Source organism: Lepisma saccharinum, chromosome 18 (assembly GCF_977018435.1).
Source record: "Lepisma saccharinum chromosome 18, izLepSacc3.1, whole genome shotgun sequence".
Classification (NCBI taxonomy): Eukaryota; Metazoa; Arthropoda; class Insecta; order Zygentoma; family Lepismatidae; genus Lepisma; species Lepisma saccharinum.
The window spans coordinates 5,776,349-5,795,812 of record NC_139246.1 but is presented as its reverse complement, the minus strand read 5'-3'; the positions used below and the strand labels follow the sequence as shown (position 1 = coordinate 5,795,812).

Here is a 19,464-nt window from a genome sequence, read left to right as displayed (position 1 = left end):
TTGTGTTACAATACATACGCATGCATGCATGTATGTGTGCATGTGTGTGTGTGACACATCGTTCCCCCGAGAGAGGTAGGTTTACAAAAATCACGATATACGGAGTTGGAAAATTACGATATGGCGCATCCGCTCATTACTGTTCCCAGCTATAGGTTTTTCTCTCTCTTTTACGGCAGTATATATTTGTTGCCGGCTCTCCTTGTTTAGTGTGTGTATGTTACGCCAGTATATAAATTGGCTAAGCCTCAAAAAATAGTAGCTTTTGCTAAGTAAAAAAAAAAAAAAAAAGCTGTAGGTAGGCTGTCGGTTGTTTAACTCTTCCCCCCTCTCTCTCTCCTCTCTCTTTTTTGTAAAAGGCTATGGCAAAAATGCCAGTAGGTTACCAAAAATTGCTTTATGCACTGTAAAACAAGCCTCAAGCAAAGTTGCCAGCCCCTTGCTTTAGGTTAGGTTAGACAAAAAAAAGCTGTAGGTGGGCCGTCGGTTGTTTAACTCTTCCCTCCCTCTCTTCTCTCTCTTTTTTTGTAAAAAACTATGGCAAAAGTACCAGTAGGTTGGCAACCTTGCTTTATGCACTGTAACGCAAGTCTCAAGCAAGATTGCCAGTTCCTTGCTTTAGGCTAGGTTAGACCAAGAAAAACCTTGGTGATTTTTTTTCGAGTAGGTGTTGGCAACACTGCGAGTTTTACTTTCGGTTGCAGAACTCTCAAGCAAGATTGCCAGCTCCTTGCTTTAGGTTAGGTTAGACCAAAAAAAACCTTGGTGATTTTTTCGAGTAAGAAGTTGGCAACACTGCGAGCCCCACCGAGCCCCACTTCCGGTTTGTGAACTCTCAAGCAAAGTTGCCAACTCCTTGCTGTTTTAGGTTAGGTTAGACCAAAAACCTTGGTGATTTTTTCGAATAAGCGATTGGCAACACTGCGAGCCCCACCGAGCCCCACAAGAAGGCGTTGAACTGTCTTAATTGGACTACTAATGCCTAATCTTCTCTGAAAACCTCTCTCAAAATAATCTCTCATTGCTAATTCTAAACTGTTGGATAAATTCAATTCGCTTTGGCAATGAAACTCGATACAGAACAATAAACTAAATCAATGAAAGTTATTTAAATGGACCAGTGTTATTTTTTAAATGCGATGACTTGTCAATCTCATGTTCTCAATTACCTGTAGCTTCTTTTTTGTATTTCAGATTATTGTTCGGGAAGATCAGGAAGCTGAAAATGACAACCTTATTGACAAGCCCAAGGCAAACAACGTTGTTACTTCTATTTTGCATTCATCAGCTTCTACCTGTTTACTCAACTATAACTAATAACAATACCGTAACAGATATTTACGCTTTGAACGTTTTAAAAGTAGTGCAAGATATTTGCACCTTACAATCAAACAATCTGAAGACAATTAGTTTTCTATTTTCACAGATCGGCGATAATTTTCGCGAAATATTTCAAGAATGTGCTTTTCCTGTTACTATTGAGCATTTCACTAACAATGTTCACAACCATACAACAAACAAACTGACAAGTTCACAACAGTTTGGTAAGAGTGACATTTTTGTGGTCTTGGCAGAAAATGTAGGGTCTCTACTAAATATACTCAGCAGGGCCCGATTGTTATTTTACTGGAAGAACAGAACAAAATATATTATCATATTTACTAATGCAAAAGACCCGAAAACTGGCTTGAACATAATGTTCAAAGCTCTTTGGAATATGAAGATTCTTAACGTTGAAATTGTAATGCCTGTCGAAAAATGTGAAATTGTCCATTGGTCGAGTTTGCAGTGTATGAGCATAATATCTTACAATCCATTTCTGAAAGTTGATCAAGACATGGATGTTACAAGAAGAGGGTTAGATATAAATTCTACCATAGAGGAAAGGACAAGAAATCTTTATGGATATCATCTACGCATAAGTGAATTCAATGTAATGAAGTACTCTTTCACGACCAAAAATGAAGATGGTTCTCTGAACATGTCCGTGGATACGGGTATGATATTGGAAACAATGAGAAGTTGCATGAACTTCACTGTTGATTTCGTTAAGAAGTTTGAGAACAGGATATCAAACGTTCAATTTCCGAATGGCACTTGGGTTGGACTTATGGGGGAAGTGGTTACATCGTACTCAGATATTTGCTCAGTGCCAATGGAGTTAAATGTTGAGAGATATCAAGCTGTGGATTGTACTCCTGTAGTGTCGTATAAATACTCTGTGTTCATTGCCCCCAAAGCGAGCATAATCCCACAATGGATGAGCTTATTTCTTCCTTTTGATATATATCTGTGGCTAGCAGTTGGAGGAATATTTCTGTTGAGCATGGTTTTTGAACATTTAATCCAATGGATTGTTTACGGAAAGGATAAAACCGCCAGCATTGTTAGTAGTATTCTCTATGTGCTAGCTATTGCACTTCAGATATCAGTTCCTACCCAACCGGAACGAACACACATGAGAATAGCATTCATTCTGACAGTAACAGGTTTCTTGGTCATTAGCACCCTCTACCAGAGTAGCTTAACAACTCTCATGATGATTCCGCAATACTACAAGGACATGAACACGTTTGAAGAACTCACCAAATCAAATCTACCAGTTGTTTCTTTTCCAGACCACATTGCTAAATTAAAGAAGTATGCAGATCGAAGGCTAAAGGTTTTACTTTCAAGAACGCAGGAGTCAGTGAACATAACCGAAATAGGAGAAAGGGTGTTAACTTCAAGAGACGCCATAATGTACGAAAATCTAGACGTAGCAAAATACATGCAGAAAGAATATGTCAACCCTGAAAATGGTTACCCCAAAGTTCACATAGCTGCCCAACATGTTGCTATGGCTTACGAGGCTTACATTGTTCCAAAGACATCACCCTACCTTGCAAGAATGACCGTTATAATACGGCGCCTTACCAGCGCGGGTTTGGTAGAGAAGTGGAGAGCTGGCCACAAAAGGAATACTTACAAAGGACGAATTTTCAATCAGGGTAGCAAAGTTGTGTCTTTGCGTCATCTCCAGGCAGCATTTTATTTGTTAATTTCAGGGTTGCTCATAAGCACAGTTATTTTTATCACAGAAGCATGTATCGATAGAACAGCTTAAGTTTTCAGAAGTACACTCTGTTCCAGGATAAACATACCAATAATAATAATAGTAATAATGTTAATAAAAATAATGTTAATACTAATAATGTTATAACATTTTTATTATTATTATTGTTATTATTGATCAGCTTTATTTTACTTCGCTTCTTGTGCCACTTTTGGCTAATTTGCGAAGATGGGGATGAGTGATGGCATGATGAAAATGATGAATGGATACTCTCAAACATCTATGCCCAGGCCGGGATTCGAACCCAGGACAAACATTATTATTAGTATTAGTAGTGGTAGTACTAAATACGTTATTTTATCTCTTAAATTTCGCAAACAGGAAGTAGAAGTTGGAAGTATTTGTGTTCGAACAAACAATTTTGAATTATTTTCTTAACACGTTCAATTTCACAATAATAACGAAAAACAAGCACATATACTATTTTTGAAAGACAGAAAATGTTTTATAAATGCATTCTTTTTTACATGAACATAACTTTCATGCACGATATATGTTTCACATACTGTATATAGAATGTGGAGTGACGTGGACATTAATTTGTGTGTGTATTCAAAGTTTCCTTAATAAATATTATATACAGCATATATTATCTAAATATATTACACAACCAATTCGTCCATCTCTCAATGAACCAACAGCAAAAATTACATAAATTGTCTCTCAAATATGCATGCTCCCTTTCCTCCAAACAATTGTTCATGCATTTAAAGCAAAATCAATTAAGATAGTCGTATTTCTCTGTCTGGTGATTTACAATGCATTACAGCGAACAAACACAGAATGCGAGCGAAGCGAGGAAGAAAATTTTTGGATCCAGTTTTTTTGCAGGCTGAAATTAATATTAATTTAATAGGGCGCAAATAATTTCACGGAACGCTATGGCATTATATAATTTACAAATTTTGTGCCTCCCCGATGGTAAAATCGTTACCTTGTGATCAAGGGGTCCCGGGTTCGATACCCGGTGGAGGCACATAGTGGTTCGGAACCCACTCTAAGCTATAGGCCCGGTCTCAATTAGCCTTTCTGTGCATAAACGTTTTTCATTTAGATCGTTCGGCGCCGAGGGCCGTCCCCTAACTACGGTTCTGAACTTGATAAGACTATACCTGCCGCAAAATTAGTTTGGTATTGAGAGCTGAAGGAACACGCGTCACGGTGTTGCCATATCATGCGGTACAGTACGCACTGCAGCCGTCTGACGCTGTGTCGAGGAAAACGTGTTATGAAAAGGAACAACAATGATGAAATGTGTTATTGTTTCTCAAGGAAAATGGAATAACAATGATGACAACAATGATGAATGTGTTATTGTTTTTTTTTCTATTCATTTCTATCTCCCTTACAACATGAACGAATTAATGAAACGAGCATTGTTTACAGGTTACTTTTTCAATCCATTCTGTATATACACTTTCAATAATCATTTCTTTCCGAAGTCGCCGTTAAAGTCTGCCCGTCTTTCAATTATACCGCAACTGAAGTGCACAAAGTCCAGTTGGTGGGGCGTCTGACTTTCGCGCATGAGACCCGCGGTGGTTTGTGGAACTTTTTCAAATATCCCGAGCGGCTCCGGGGTCGACTCAGCCCAAGTGAGTACCTCGGGCAAACCTGTGGTAAAGACGGTTGGTGAACCACATCACCTCCATAATATGGCCTAGGTCGAGAATGTGTGGAGATTTACCTCCACATCCCCATATGCCTCCATATTTTACTTTATTTTGCGTCCATTATTATTATTATTATTATTATTATTATTATTATTATTATTTTGTATGAGAATCCAAGATATTTTATGACTAAAGATGTTTCCCCACCTTGAAAAAATGCCGAATCTTTCAACGAAACGCGCAGTTTCCCAACAGTGGGATGATCTTTCCTCCTATAATAAGAGTAAATATGGCGACGAATAGCGTCTTGCTGAAAGGTATCTAAATTTGTCACGCGTTTACTGATATTCCTCTTCTTTCCTGGGGTTTCCAATTTTGAAGCCTCGCATTTATTTATTTATTTATTTCTATCACATTATATTTTTCCCCCTATGGTAACAATAGTGTTCTTAGACACGCCGAAAGCAGCAGCAGTCCTATCCAGAACTTTGTTTACAGAAATGATTGGACCCCCATTGTTTTTCTCTTGCTCAAATTATTTGCGCTCAGAAAAAAACAACTCCCGCGTTTGGCCTTTGAGAGGAATTCCTTTTTCTTTTAGTGCATGGCCTCTTTGGTACATTGTCATCTCGAGTATTGCCTCCTGTGCTTGACATTTTTCACACAAGCACACGACACACTCAAGCAGAACACAGAAAATTATGTACAAAAAATAACACACTAAAACAACACGCTCTATACAACAAAGAATACTCTAAATGCAATAAACACTAAACAAACGGACTGGTTAAAATATCACAGTAACGCAACGCAACAAACAAACAACACGTCCTCTCCCAACAACATGAAATCTGATCGCAGGAAGAATCGCCCGATAAGCGGCAACACCGAGAAAAACGTTTTCTGTTGCTAGGTAACCAGGGCCTGGGTGAAGCACTGGGAAGATTTTGATTGGCTCGCATGCCAGCAATCCACCCTCCCGCAGTGACGTAGACCCGATTTCAACACGTGGTTCGCAAGTGTCAATACCAAACTAATTTTGCGGCAGGTATAATAAAAGGTATTGCGAGCGAAGCGAGAAAGAAAATTTTGCGAAAACTATTTTTATTTGCATAAAATTTGAAGTTCTGGGCGGTAATTGCCCCCTGCAGGTACACTTGGCCTTCAATGCTTGCCCCCCCCCCCCCCAGAACACATTTCCGACCTAGGTTGGGGGCCAATGCCTTCCTGCCCTCCCTGTGGTTGCGCCACTGCTCTGGAACAAGCGGAGGGGAAGCGAATGCATGGAGGGGAAAACGCGAATGCAGCTACCAGTAGTTTGCAGCAGCGTACACTGCTCCGCCCTCTCGATCTTCCGTTAAATGTGGTGCTGCTCCACATGCTCCACATGGTAGATTTCATGATTGAACTTGAATAGTTTCAGATTTATCATAAAATATCAAATGAATGGGTTATTCATGTTGCATTGTTTTACTATGAGAGACTACAGATGGCCGGTCTATCAAGAACATTTATAGGACGTTAAACAAGCACTTTGTAACTCTTCAATTTTAGGAAATTGAAATTTCACATTTTCTAGTTTCTAGCGACAGATGTATTTAGAACAAAAGTCTCACGGCCACACTGATAGGTCATTAATGCATGATAGGTTTATGAGCCCATTAAATTTGTCCCTCTTAGCGTTGTAGTTATACACAGAGCATTCCCTGACATTCGCTACGAGACTCGGCGGCAAGCGGCCCGGCGTCAGCGCTTGTCTTTCCTGGTGAATGGGGTCCGCGACAGTCGCTCGAGTCTGCTATTACAATTACAGTTTTCATATTGTGTACTAACCTTGACTACGGAAGGTGTTGAAAATGATGTCCCTCTGAAGCAACACATTCCTGGCATCTCCGAAGGAAATTGACATTTACACGTGCAAGTTCGTCTACTGTAATTCTCCCGATTTCTCGTACAATACTCTCTCTTTACTCACGGATGGTGTGCGGATTGTCTTTGTATAGCTACTTTATTTCTTTGATTTATTTCTTTTTATTTTTAGATTTAAGACTCTTAGCGGCTCTAAATGCTGCGGTTTTTGAAACACCCGTTCCTTGTGAGAGGCGCCCGATAGATTTCCGAGGATACTGTTCTAACCCTTGTCCTATCTCATCGAGTTTTCCCACTTTTATTCTGAACTGACCCTGTTACTCTAAACTTTTTTACGAGGTTGAATATAGTGGTCCTATGTGGAACGGGAACACCAGGAAATTTCGTTGCAAAACGTCGTCGCACTTCTCCACAATTCCTCTTTCCGAAATAACACTCGACAAGATAAATCCTTTGTTGTAATGTAAACTTTTGTGGTTCCATGTTATGCCACAATCTTCAACACAGGAACACGACACAACACAACTTCCCAGGGAGGATTATACTGGCGTCAGTCTGCAACGTCAACAGAAAGGGAGAGCGAAAACAGACTTCAGCGTGCGACTGTCGCGGACCCCGTTCACCGGGAAAGACAAGCGCTGACACCGGGCCGCTTGCCGCCGAGTGTCGTAGTGAATGTCAGGGAATGCTCTGTACTACATATCGATAGTTGGCACACTGCCGAACATATGAGCAGCCATGGCAGTCGTACAGGGTTTTGTGGATTAATAACTTAACACATCAGCTTTCGGAAATATGCTTTTACCTCCCGTGTAAAGTATGTGCTTGACGTTGTTAATTTGTAAATGTTATGGAAGATTATTATGATATGTTGCATCCTGTCTTGCAACGTCCCTCTAGTGCACTTCTTAAAATAAACTTATACCAGACTACAGATATATCTTAATCTCAGGGGATAGGTTCTTTATTCGAGAATTCCAAATAAGAAAGCGTTTTATAGCCAAGAGGATATAGTTAAATGCGGATCTATATTCTGGAAACTATACACAATACAGAGAAAATATATAGCGCAGCTTGTATATACATTGATATATATATATATATATATATATATATATATATATATATATATATATATATATACATATACAGGGTGTCATTTTAATGGCGCCCACGGACCACAGATTCGTATAGAGGACATCAAAACAAACGACTTTTCTCAGTAACATTTCTCTCGTTGGTGCGTAGTTTCGGCGCTACAGTCGTTCAAAAAAGCTAGTTTTGCCGCCTGAATGCTGGCAACCACACACAACATTTGATTGCATTTGTGACGTCATATCCCGTCGTGAAGCGATGCGTTACAGGGTTACCAGGAACACACATATTCTATGAAAAATAACATAGCTACAATCAGCCACATTATGTACCGTAAAACAAAATGAGAGAACACGTTCTGTAACCTAACAGAAAGTAAACAAAGGATACGATACATAAAGAAAGAAAATATAATTCAAGTGGAAGTGGTCATATCGAACTTTGTCTCAGCTTACGTCAAATATTTGCAAATCTAGTTACCAAGTTGGCATCTACAATTTTGTCTATCCACTTCGTCCTTCTGATACTAGTTGTCTGTGACACACTGAACAGATGACAAAATAGAAATGAAAGAACTCAAAATTCCAAAGGTAAGCAACACGTAATATAATTTATATTCAGGGCATTTTGACGCAAGTGGCAAAATTGGTTGAAAAGACAGGGATATAAGTAGTAGTAATAAAAGCTCTCCGACAACTGTGTTTATCTATGCACCGGATACACATGCAATAATTAGTTTGCAACTGCGAACAGGGCAGTATATTCGTTACTGATTCATCATTACGTTGCTACTGTGGTTGTACGTGTTTTAGCCGTAATGTAACAACGTGAACCTCGGATACTTCCGTTATCAGCACAAAAGTACCACAAGGCATCTGGACACAAATCTGTAGATATCAAATTTGCAAATATTTGACATGTAGTTGGGCGTAAACAGCCACATGTAAGCTGCAAGGCCAATAAAATTTATTGTTGTTGATATTTGACATGTAGGCTGAGACAAAATCCGATATTGACACTTCATTTTGAATACTTTTTTACCATTTCTCATATCGTTGGTTCACTTCCCCCTTCCCGTGAGATGACTGCTCATCATCTAGCTGGTACGCTATGATGTTCGGTCTACTGGACGCGTTTCTCGCTTCGGTTTTCAGCTAAGGATATGGTTGGTAGTTTGTCATTTTCACAAAATTTGTGTGTTCCTTGCAACCCTGCCGTGCGCCGTTTCGCCTCAGGAAATTACGTCACAGATACGATCAAATGTTGTGTTGGGTTGCCAGCATACAGGCGGCAAAACGGTCTTTTTTGAACGGCTGTAGCATCGAATAGACGCACCAATGAGAAAAATGTTACTGAGAAAAGTTGTTTGTTTTGATGTCCTCTATACGAATCTGTGGTCCGTGGGCGCCATTAAAATGACACCCTGTATATATATATATATATATATATATATATATATATATATATATATATATATATATATATATATATATATTCGCTGATTCCAAATTTACGTCAGTTATATTTTTCTTATACATATATGAATAATTGAAAGGAAATCTTCTTCTTTCTTCTCGTAATTTCTGGAAAATGGCTTCTATTTAGTAAAAGGCTTCTTCTTCTTTTCTTTCTTCTAATTTATTGTCTTTCCTTTTAAAGCGTAATCTCATATATGCGCTCGCTTTCCCCGCTTGTTTGTCATTATACAGCAACCCAAGCTATACTTATAGAAAGATTAGGGGCGACTAAACTGACAGTAGCGCCACGTCCTATGTAACGACCAAAAGGGGAATAGCCCAGGATCGCTAACAGCAAGCGCTGCCTATGGCCCTGTGCGTCTAATAAGAAGCGCAACCGTAAGTGCTTCGGGGAGTCTAATTTGGACACAGCGCCACCGAGGGACGGACAAATACAAAAGCTGACGATATTCTCCTCGTCAGAAGATAAAAAAGGAGAAAGATACATTTCTGAATTCATTTGCTCACTTATTAACTTTCCTAATTGTTGCATATACGAGCATATTCTTAAATATCCTAATTGGCTATATACAACATTTTATTCACTCCTTCTATAATTTTTATACTCTTCCTTTATATATTTTGCATTTACTATAATATATATATAATCGCTCTCCTCCGCTCCAAGTTTCTACAGTGAACTCTGCTTTCCTTCATATGGCGTGCTGACATCTATCGTCGGTCTCGGGAAACATTTCTTCCTTACATTTTTCATTGTGTCGTCGGAAATTGGCACGTGACAGTCTACAGTATAAGAAATAAAACAACTTTTAAGAATGAACTGTTTTTATCATTTCCAATGATTATTTGGTGGTTTGTAAAACGTAACAGATCAATGGTCTTTGTAAAGTTCTTTTTTTTTTTTTTTTTTAATAGTATCAATTCTCACTTGAAATCCTAGACCAATTAGCATTTTATAAATGCCGAAAAATTGTATTTATATTAATTTAAAATAAAATCTTTCATAACGAAAATTCCACAATGCAATTTGTTTCTAATAACATTTCAAGATTTTTGCAGTGGTGAAGGAGGCCGGACCTACCCTCAGAAATCAAAGAAATAGTTTCTTATTTCATCAGAACATACAGGTATTGGACAAAATAATGGAAACACGAGTCCGAAGTGGGGCATATTTTCAATGTGCCTGGTAAAACTGAGCACGGCAAAAATCAACCTTCTCTTGTTTGTTGCAGGTAGTATGGACTGTGCACTGACAGTAGAGTGAGGCATTGTGGTAGTGCACGTTGTTCAGGTGTAGTGAGTGACCAGTATAGCCGACCTGACGGAGTTTGAAGGAGGTCGAATTGTTGGTGCCCGTTTCACTGGAGCATCTGTGAGCAAAACAGCGAAGTTATGCGGTGTAACACGAGGCACCGTCTCGAAAGTCATGACCGCATACACAGTGCACGGTGAAACAGGGTCTGGTAAGCACAATAGTGGTTGAAAGCCGAAGCTGCAGGAAAGGGACCGCCGGGCCTTGAAGCGTATTGTGACGTTGCAGAAGAAAACAATGGCCGCCAAAGTGACTACAGAACTTAATCAGCACCTAAACACCCCGTGTCATGCAAAACAGTGAGGCGGGAACTGCATCAAATGGGTATCCATGGGCGTGTTGCTATTGCCAAGTCCCTAATAACTGGGACGAGTGCTCGAAGGTGACGTGCATGATGCAATGACCACAAAACTTGGACGTTGTAGGACTGGAAACATGTCATTTGGTCAGACTAGTCTACCTTTACCCTCTTCCCCACTACTGGACGTGTGTTTGTATGGTGAACACCCTCGGCAGCATACGATGTGGACTGTCACCGCCCGACTGTCAAACATGGTGGCGGCTTTATTATGGTCTGGTGCGTTATATCATGGTATTCGGCAGCCCCCCCTTGTCACATTACACGGTCGGGTCTCATAAGCAGTGTATAGAGAACTCTTGGGTAACCAGATCCACCTAATGGTGCAAACCTTATTTCCAAACCGGAATGCCATCTTCCTGGATGATAATGCCCCCATTCATACTGCTGGCACTGTTCAACAGTGCTTTCCAGAGCATGCTGATGAGGTTCAACATCTTCCCTGGCCCACCCAGTCCCCAGACCTGAATATCATCGAGCCTCTGTGGGCTGTTTTGGAATCCAGGGTTCGGCGTCGATTTCCACCTCCTTCGTCTCTACCTGAGCTGGAGGCTGTGCTGCATGAAGAAAGGCTTCAAATTCCACTCACCAACATTCAGGACTTGTATCGGTCTATTCCGTCCCGAATCCAAGCTGCATTGCATGCTAAAGGTGGCCCAACACTGTATTAATACATGATGTTCCGACTTCCACAGGTGTTTCCATTATTTTGTCCAATACCTGTACATAATGTAAAACAAATGTTCTGAAGTTTGATTTATGATAATTACAAAAAGCTTCTAACCCTGTCCAGTATACAAACTTTCCACAGAATGAGCAAAGTGGCGCCAATTTATATGGACCTGTGGGCTTGAGTCTACCCAATATTTTGCCTGTTATTATATTTTATTTTACAAATAAAGTCCCCGTGGTTAAGAAAACAAAATATTTCATCATTATAAATATCATAATTATATTGCACATTTAAAAAATTCAACTTAATTACTGAGTGTTTTAAAATATTTCATAATATTTTGTTCCATCTCCAATATGACATTTTCCAATGTCTTATATTAAGGCTTATTTACACTATCCGTGGTCAAATCTTTATTAGAATAATCAAGAAGGATGACAATTGATATGCACTAAAAGCTCTAAAAAATAGTTAGGTAAAAAGCACCTCTACAAAATTGGCTCAAAAAGTGTCGAAAATCGACAGATTTGACGTAATTTTCCCGGATTAGTGAATCAAAAAGCAGTTAATGTTCAAAAACAAATATAAAGAGTACACACGATAAAAACCATCATGTCTAATTACAGTAATTAATAAACATCTGTAATAAATAAATATGATTTGTGTGCAGCTATGTGTACCTTCAATGAATTTACCGAAATTTCGTCAAGCAGTTGTGCTGTTACACAACAGATGTCTCTGTACGTGTGGCTGTGGACGCTGCCATCTGTTGAGTTCCTTGGGAACTACCTCCATCTTTTCGAAAGAATATTTCCCTGTTACTGTTTGTACCACCTAGAACTTGAAATCGTGCCTACTGTATGGAGGTTATCATAAAACATTCTAAATCCTACAATAACAATAATTGTGGCTGCCATGAAAATAGACAGAAAAATTATACCGTATTTTGTGCCATATTAAAACTTAGATCAATAAGTATTCTGATGATAAAACTAAAAGAAATATATTTCTTAAATTTCTCGACTCAGAAAATCTATAACTTCATATCAAACACACTATAATGCAGTGGCATGCTCAGAGGGGGTGTTAGAGGGGATCATAACTATTTTTGTCCTAATATTTGTCAGTAACTTTCGAATATCCTGGGAACGTCACAGATAGTAGTTGAAAATAGTATAAAATGTTATAACAAGAAATCCGAAACGGCCGCAGCACTCATCATCATATTCGCGATTAGCCAAAAGTGGAAGTGAACAGGCACATATCTAGAAATACATGTCACAATAATACTAATAATAATAAATTATAATAATTATATTTAATCAAATTGAAATAATATTAAATAGAAAATGTAAAGTGTATTCCTGTGCTTAGCACCACGCCAAGAAGGCGTATAGGGGGTGTGGGGGCAACGACCCACACTTTCTTGATCCGGTCGTGAGTAGAGGTGATGTGATCAGCATCACGCACCTGACCGCCTTTACACCCCAGGGTTTCCCCCAGGTACACATGTCATTCGACGCTGGGTGGGCGCCGGGGCCGCTTCCAACGTTAGAAAAGTTCCCGGATTTGAACCGGTCGGGGATTGAACCCGGGACCTTTAGCATGGTAGTCAGACGCGTTACCACCCGGTGGAGGCACATAGTGGTTCGGATCGCACTTTAAAGTGTAGGTCAAGTCCCGATTAGCCTTACTGTGCATAAGCTGGACTAAAAACAACAAATCAATCAATCAATCAATCAGACGCGTTAAAGACTTTTTTTTATATATACGTATAAAAGGAAATACCCCCTATACGGGGGTATCCCCCACCATTCACTCTTTTTCTCACTTTTACACTTTTCAATTCTTACATTTTCTTTGTTTCTTATCAACTGGACGAACACAAATACCCATGCCTTACCCGGGACTAGAACCCAGAACCCCTGGCGTTGTAGCGCGCTCTGCTAACCACTTCGCCACGGTGATAAAAGAGAGAGAATGAGAATCCATGTACCAATTAAGAAATCACACAAAAAAGAGAAGGGATTGTTTAAAAAGACAGGCCTGTGCATACGAGCATACCGGTAGTGATTTATTTTCAGTTCGGCTACTGGCTATCATGGTACTTCACTTCCATTAACTCCGTGCTCTGTATAGAAAACTTTAAAATACACACCCATCTGATTAATTAAACTTCGATAAAACAATTCACTTAGATTTAACAAGAGAACACTCGCCTAAAACTGTGACTTTCTGACTTTCGTGGCAGCAAACTGATGACTGAGAGACTCAATAGTTAAAAAACATAGGGATGATGTACGACTTAAGAGAGAGAGAGAAATGCGATATTTAAACACACGAGAGAAACAGGACATGACATAGAGTGGAATAAGGCTAAGCAGATAGGAAGGGAGAAGATTGATTGATTGATTGATTTAATTTATTTTACTTCGCGTTTTGTGCCTCTTGGCTAATTTGCGAAGATGGTGATGAGTGATGAAATGATGAAATTGATGAATGGACATTCACAAACAACCAAGCCCGACCGGGATTCGAACCCGGGGGAAGGGAGAAGAGAATGCTAGTGAGAAAATGGAAGGAGGCCAAGGAAATAGAGAAGAAAGGTGAAGAAGACACAATGAACTGGAATGGGGGACTGAAGATAAACAAAGAATGAAAGAAGGTGTTAGAAAGAGTGGAAAGGACAAGAGAGAAAGAGGAGAGGAGAAGGAAGAAAAATGAAGGAAAAAGAGCGTGAGTTAAAAAGTCCAACCACATTCTAGATGGAAGAAAATATGTTTAGCCTTTTAGGTGAAAGTACAGTTGACAAGGGAAAGCCACCTGCTAGAATGTTATAGAACAACTTTCTAATAGTCTGGACGGGAGTAATGTTTGTGTGTATATATCGTCCTGTTTTGTACCTATGTTACTTTTGTACTTGATACAGAGTCTGAAGAAGACTTTGCTTGAAGGTTGAAACGTTACGTTTAGTTTATGTTTTATAATCAAATAAATTACTGCCTTGGTCAGCATATTTAGTTTTTCATATCATGGAAACAAGGCTTAATGGTGTTATAATTCAATAGTTAATTTCTTGCAGGACATCAACATTCGCTGTGAAGGATAACAAACTAGAAAGTCTGCTATCCGACGCTCCCCACTGGCATTTGATAGTAAAATACGAAAATATCTCACAGAAATGTCAATATTTGGGAAGAGCACTTTAAATCCTAGAAACTCCTTCCTTCTACCATCTTTCATGAAATAAGCAATTAAAATAACTTGGCATGTTATTTTATTATACTACAGCGTGTTTCAAAAAGAGTCATCCGATTTCGAAGTCATTTCACTCGGTAACCTTTCGCTAAAACACATCGAACAACGTACTGTTAGGTAGAGGATATTCGTGAGCTTCACATGATTGCCGGCAGGTAGCAGCAGCGCACTCCCCCCGCGCTCGCATCAGATTCAAGCAAGATAGCGACGTTGTGACAAAAAGCTTTCTGTGTACTGCGGTTTGAAGTGTGTGCATCTGTTACAACAGTGAAGCGTGAATTTCGGCGACAGTATGGTGAGAACTGGCTCTTCCCACAGTTACAGCTTGATCCCAATGACTACTGTGGTACGAACTGCGAAATCGGATCACAGAGGCAGTGGCAGCAGTGACTCCAGAGATGCTCGCATCTGTACGGGACGAATTTTCCTACCTCATGCCGAGCGTCCAAAGGGGACCACATTGAGCACGTATGAACATTTTTTTATGTAAAAATTTATGTATAGCTGTGTATTTTAAAAGCAATTGCAAGTTCCTGGTTTGATTAATAAAAAAATATATAGCCTTTTGAAATCGGGTGATTCTTTTTGAAACACCCTGTATTATCACAATATTAAGTAAGTTTAATGGCCGTTATTATTTTTTTTTAATTTGTGTGCGCCCCCTGGACTTGCAGCTCCTAACTATAGCCTAGGATCAGGCATGTATCTAGAACTAATTTTGGGGGGAGCTCTGAACCAAGTTTCTCACATATAAGGATAATAATTAATAAAAATAAACAATAATAGTAACAATAATAATTATATGATAAATTAATAAGAATATTGATTGATTGATTGATCTGCTTTATTTTACATCGCTTCTTTGGCTAATTTGCGAAGATGGGGATGAGTGAGGACAGGATGAAATTGATGAATGGACAGTCACAAACATCCATGCCCAGCAAGGGATTCGAACCCAGGACCCCTGGTGTCGTAGCGTGATGTTCTAATAATTATTAATGCATGGACAGATAAGGAGAGGCATGTATTCTTTATCTGCCTTAGGTTAAGATCACTAACATTTGCATCAAGTTAGTTGTCCAACCAAAGAAAATTAATTATTTCTTTATTTAATTGTGTACATCGTTAATGTTTCTGGGGGTCTGGACCCCCTAAATGCGTCCTTCCATAGGATAGCCTAGTGGAAAATTCCACCCTTGATGAATGAAGATGGAGGTTTCCATCAAGGAAGAAGGCGACATCCTTCAAGGAATTCATTTAAAACGCAGGACGTTCTTGGAATTCTTCCTCCACACACATCCTGCCCCCGAAATCCCCCAGTGGGCGTTTGCTAATTATAGGGATGAATCTACACTCCGAGCATATTTGCGAACAAGCCCAAATAGTCCGTCACTCCTATTGTTTCCATAACGCAGCGAATGTCATGTTGCATAAACTCCTGTGTCTCAGTAGGTGATAGATAAACAAACATCGATTTTCGCTATTTGGAAGATCTCAATCCTTTAGGCCCAGATTCCGAGATATTAATACGCGGTTGGGGCCACCGAGCCCGGCACTTGATAGCACACGGCTAACATCCATTAATGCTACGTCAATATTTTTCCTTTCTAATTTTCAGAAATCTTGATCTTTCTGTCAATAATGGTTCTAGGGAAACACAAACCAGAGTCGGATTAAGGTATTGATCATGAGTCGTGGTGATATATTTATAAAAGGAAGCAGGGGGAACACATAGAATAAAGGGTATCAATTTCATGATACTGCTGTTGGTTTGCAGGGGTTCCGGGCTCGAATACCTGCCCGCGCATTGGTGTTCTTTGTGACTGCCCCTTCATCAATTTCATCATATCATCTCATTCCCATCTTCGCGATTGCCAAAAGTGACAGAAGAGCGACGTAAAATAAACCAATTCAATCCAAAATGGAGAAACGATATGGTTTGGAATTCAAAGATATGTTAAAACTATCACTTCTTACAGGCCCGTATCTAGGATTTTTTAGGGGGGCATATCAGAAATGTGGAACAAAGAGAACATCCGAAATGCTGTTGGAGCAGTGGCGGCGATTGGGTTCCAAAACTAGGGGAGGCAAGGTGCCAAAACTAGCGGGGCGGGGGGGGGGCAAACGCAGTTTTCTTTCCCTTGCAGGTAAGGTTTAGCATAGTGCGAGGGCAAAAGTGGCAAAAAAGTAGGGGAGCGACCGCCCACTCGCCCCCCCTAATCGCAGCCACTGTGTTGGAGTGTTTTTATAGATTTGACCGCCAATGCTTTGGTAGTATTGCAGCTAGACATACAATTATAGAGTTGCAATATTATGGTTCAATATAACGGGAAAAAACCGATAGGCCACCCAGACACGACAATCAGCAACACAGTCGCTTACGGACAAAGGCTGTCACGCAGCGTACAGCTTACGGACAAAGGCTGTCACGCAGCGTACAGCTTACGGACAAAGGCTGTCACGCAGCGTACAACTTACGGACAAAGGCTGTCACGCAGCGTACAGCTTACGGACAAAGGCTGTCACGCAGCGTACAGCTTACGGACAAAGGCTGTCACGCAGCGTACAACTTACGGACAAAGGCTGTCACGCAGCGTACAGCTTACGGACAAAGGCTGTCACGCAGCGTACAACTTACGGACAAAGGCTGTCACGCAGCGTACAACTTACGGACAAAGGCTGTTACGCAGCGTACAGCTTGGTTCTTATTATTTACATTCAATTCTCAGAAGTATTCGATTAGTACTGTATTCTGCAAACTAACAATGTTTAATTGTCTTATAACAGTACCATTGAACAGACATGATAATTCTATGTGCTGAAAATAATATATTTATAACTAATAGGATAAATATGAGCAATGATTCTTATAATGAACAACTGTTTGAATGTGAGTTAATTTTTTAAAAGTTGGAAAATTTTTGAATCACAACCGTGGTTTGAAATAACTCGGGACAGAGATTTAATACATGGACTACCCCGACTAATTTGGAATGTGTGGTAGATTTGTATCAATGGTTACAAAACGATCAAATATTGCAGACTGCAGATATCTGGAGCCTGCCTGTCTCTACAAACAATTATTCATTTATGCAATCGTCACCTTACAATGTTTCATAATTCGAGAGGGGCATGGTTCCCTTGCTCCCCCTCTTTTTGTACGAACCTGGTCCAAATGATGCACAACAATCATGATGACTGGCATGGCTTGTATGTAATGATCCTAAGCAGTGACGGCGATTGTGTTACAAAACTGGGGGGGGGGGGGACAAGGACAGTTTACGTTCCCTTGGTACACAAGGTTTAGCATAGTGCGGGAGCAAAACTGGCAACTGCCCCCCCCCCACGCTCCCTCTAATCGCCGCCACTGATCCTCCGTTACTATATGTAGCTCTTGCGTTATTTTCAAATCTTGGTCCAAATAAAAAATAAAATTATGAGAAGAAAAGCGACATAAAGTTGATGAAAATGGGAAAAAATAAATAATTTTAGCCAGGGTGCGAAATCCTTGGGGACGGGGGGGTTTCCCCCACCAAAAAATTCCGGGGGGAGAGTTGTTGTTATAACAAACAAAAGGTAAGCAATTACTTTTAACTTCAAATATACTGTACTAAGAATAATATCGAAAACACACAAATTAGTGTAGTTGTGAGTGTTCAATGCTTTTTCCCTCTCAAGAGATCATTAACATCTACACCAATACGCACAATAAAAGTAATACAAGAATGCAAAATAATAATAACTATGAAATCTAATTGACTTATATTAACATAAAGCAAAAAACTTAATAAAAACTTACACATAATAAAACCACTTCAACTATTTCATAATTTATTATCATCTATAACCAGTTAGTAAACGACGTAATTTGCTACTTTATAATCACTGATACATTTAAAAGTAACATTTTATTTATTTTTGGGTAATTAATAATAATAATATATTTTTAATATAGTAAAACATTTTTACTTTTAATAACATATAAATATGTATATCGTAAAATTGATATGTATGTTTGTGGGGAGGGGGTTTGTAGATTAAGATATTTCCCATCCACCAGTCTTAAACGATTTCGCACCCTGATTTTAGCTACAACAAGACAATGCATTCAAGTCCAAATTGCATCCAGATCACGTAACGCATTGATAACTGCCATTCCTAACTGCAGACCGTCTTCGAAAAAGCCAGTTGACAGAGCAACACGTGAGGGAGTGCCATTGGCTGCCAAGACCAATGATTGAGTGGTTCGTAAACGATCTCCTCTTGGCTCCATAAGGTGACATCTGATCCTTCTCACTTCTCAGACACCAGCGTCATCAGTCACCGACCAGAAGCCTTCCATCCACCAACACCAGCCTCGTTTATCCAACTCGTGCTCCAGTTTGCACACTGACCACCGGGGGTAGCCTGTGGGGGGTCTCCCCTCCCTTCCGTCCACTCGTAATTTACTCACCTCGCTTGGAGGGTGGTGGGAAGTCATTTCTTGCTATGTAGCCAGGGAGGAAATTGTTGGGAGGTCGCATTGCCAGCTGCAACGTTTTCAGGAAAAGGGACATTCTTCTCCAGATTTTGTTACAATATGATTTCGTGTCATCCTGTGTTGCGAAGGGCATTGTTTCCCAACCGCCGGAACCTGGTGTCAGTTATATTGGCCCTAGACTGGCTCTACTGAAGCTTGTAACTTGCAGCCTGA

At 39.8% G+C, this 19,464-nt stretch overlaps 1 protein-coding gene across 1 annotated transcript; it reads left to right on the top strand.

The window, feature by feature from the left end:
- Positions 1-1,837: 1,837 nt before the first annotated feature.
- LOC146002645 (uncharacterized) lies at positions 1,838-12,117 on the top strand. The gene is made up of 2 exons (XM_083140607.1): positions 1,838-3,082; positions 12,076-12,117. The coding sequence occupies exons 1-2, from the start codon at positions 1,838-1,840 to the stop codon at positions 12,115-12,117; spliced, it is 1,287 nt and encodes a 428-aa protein (XP_082996733.1).
- Positions 12,118-19,464: the final 7,347 nt, after the last annotated feature.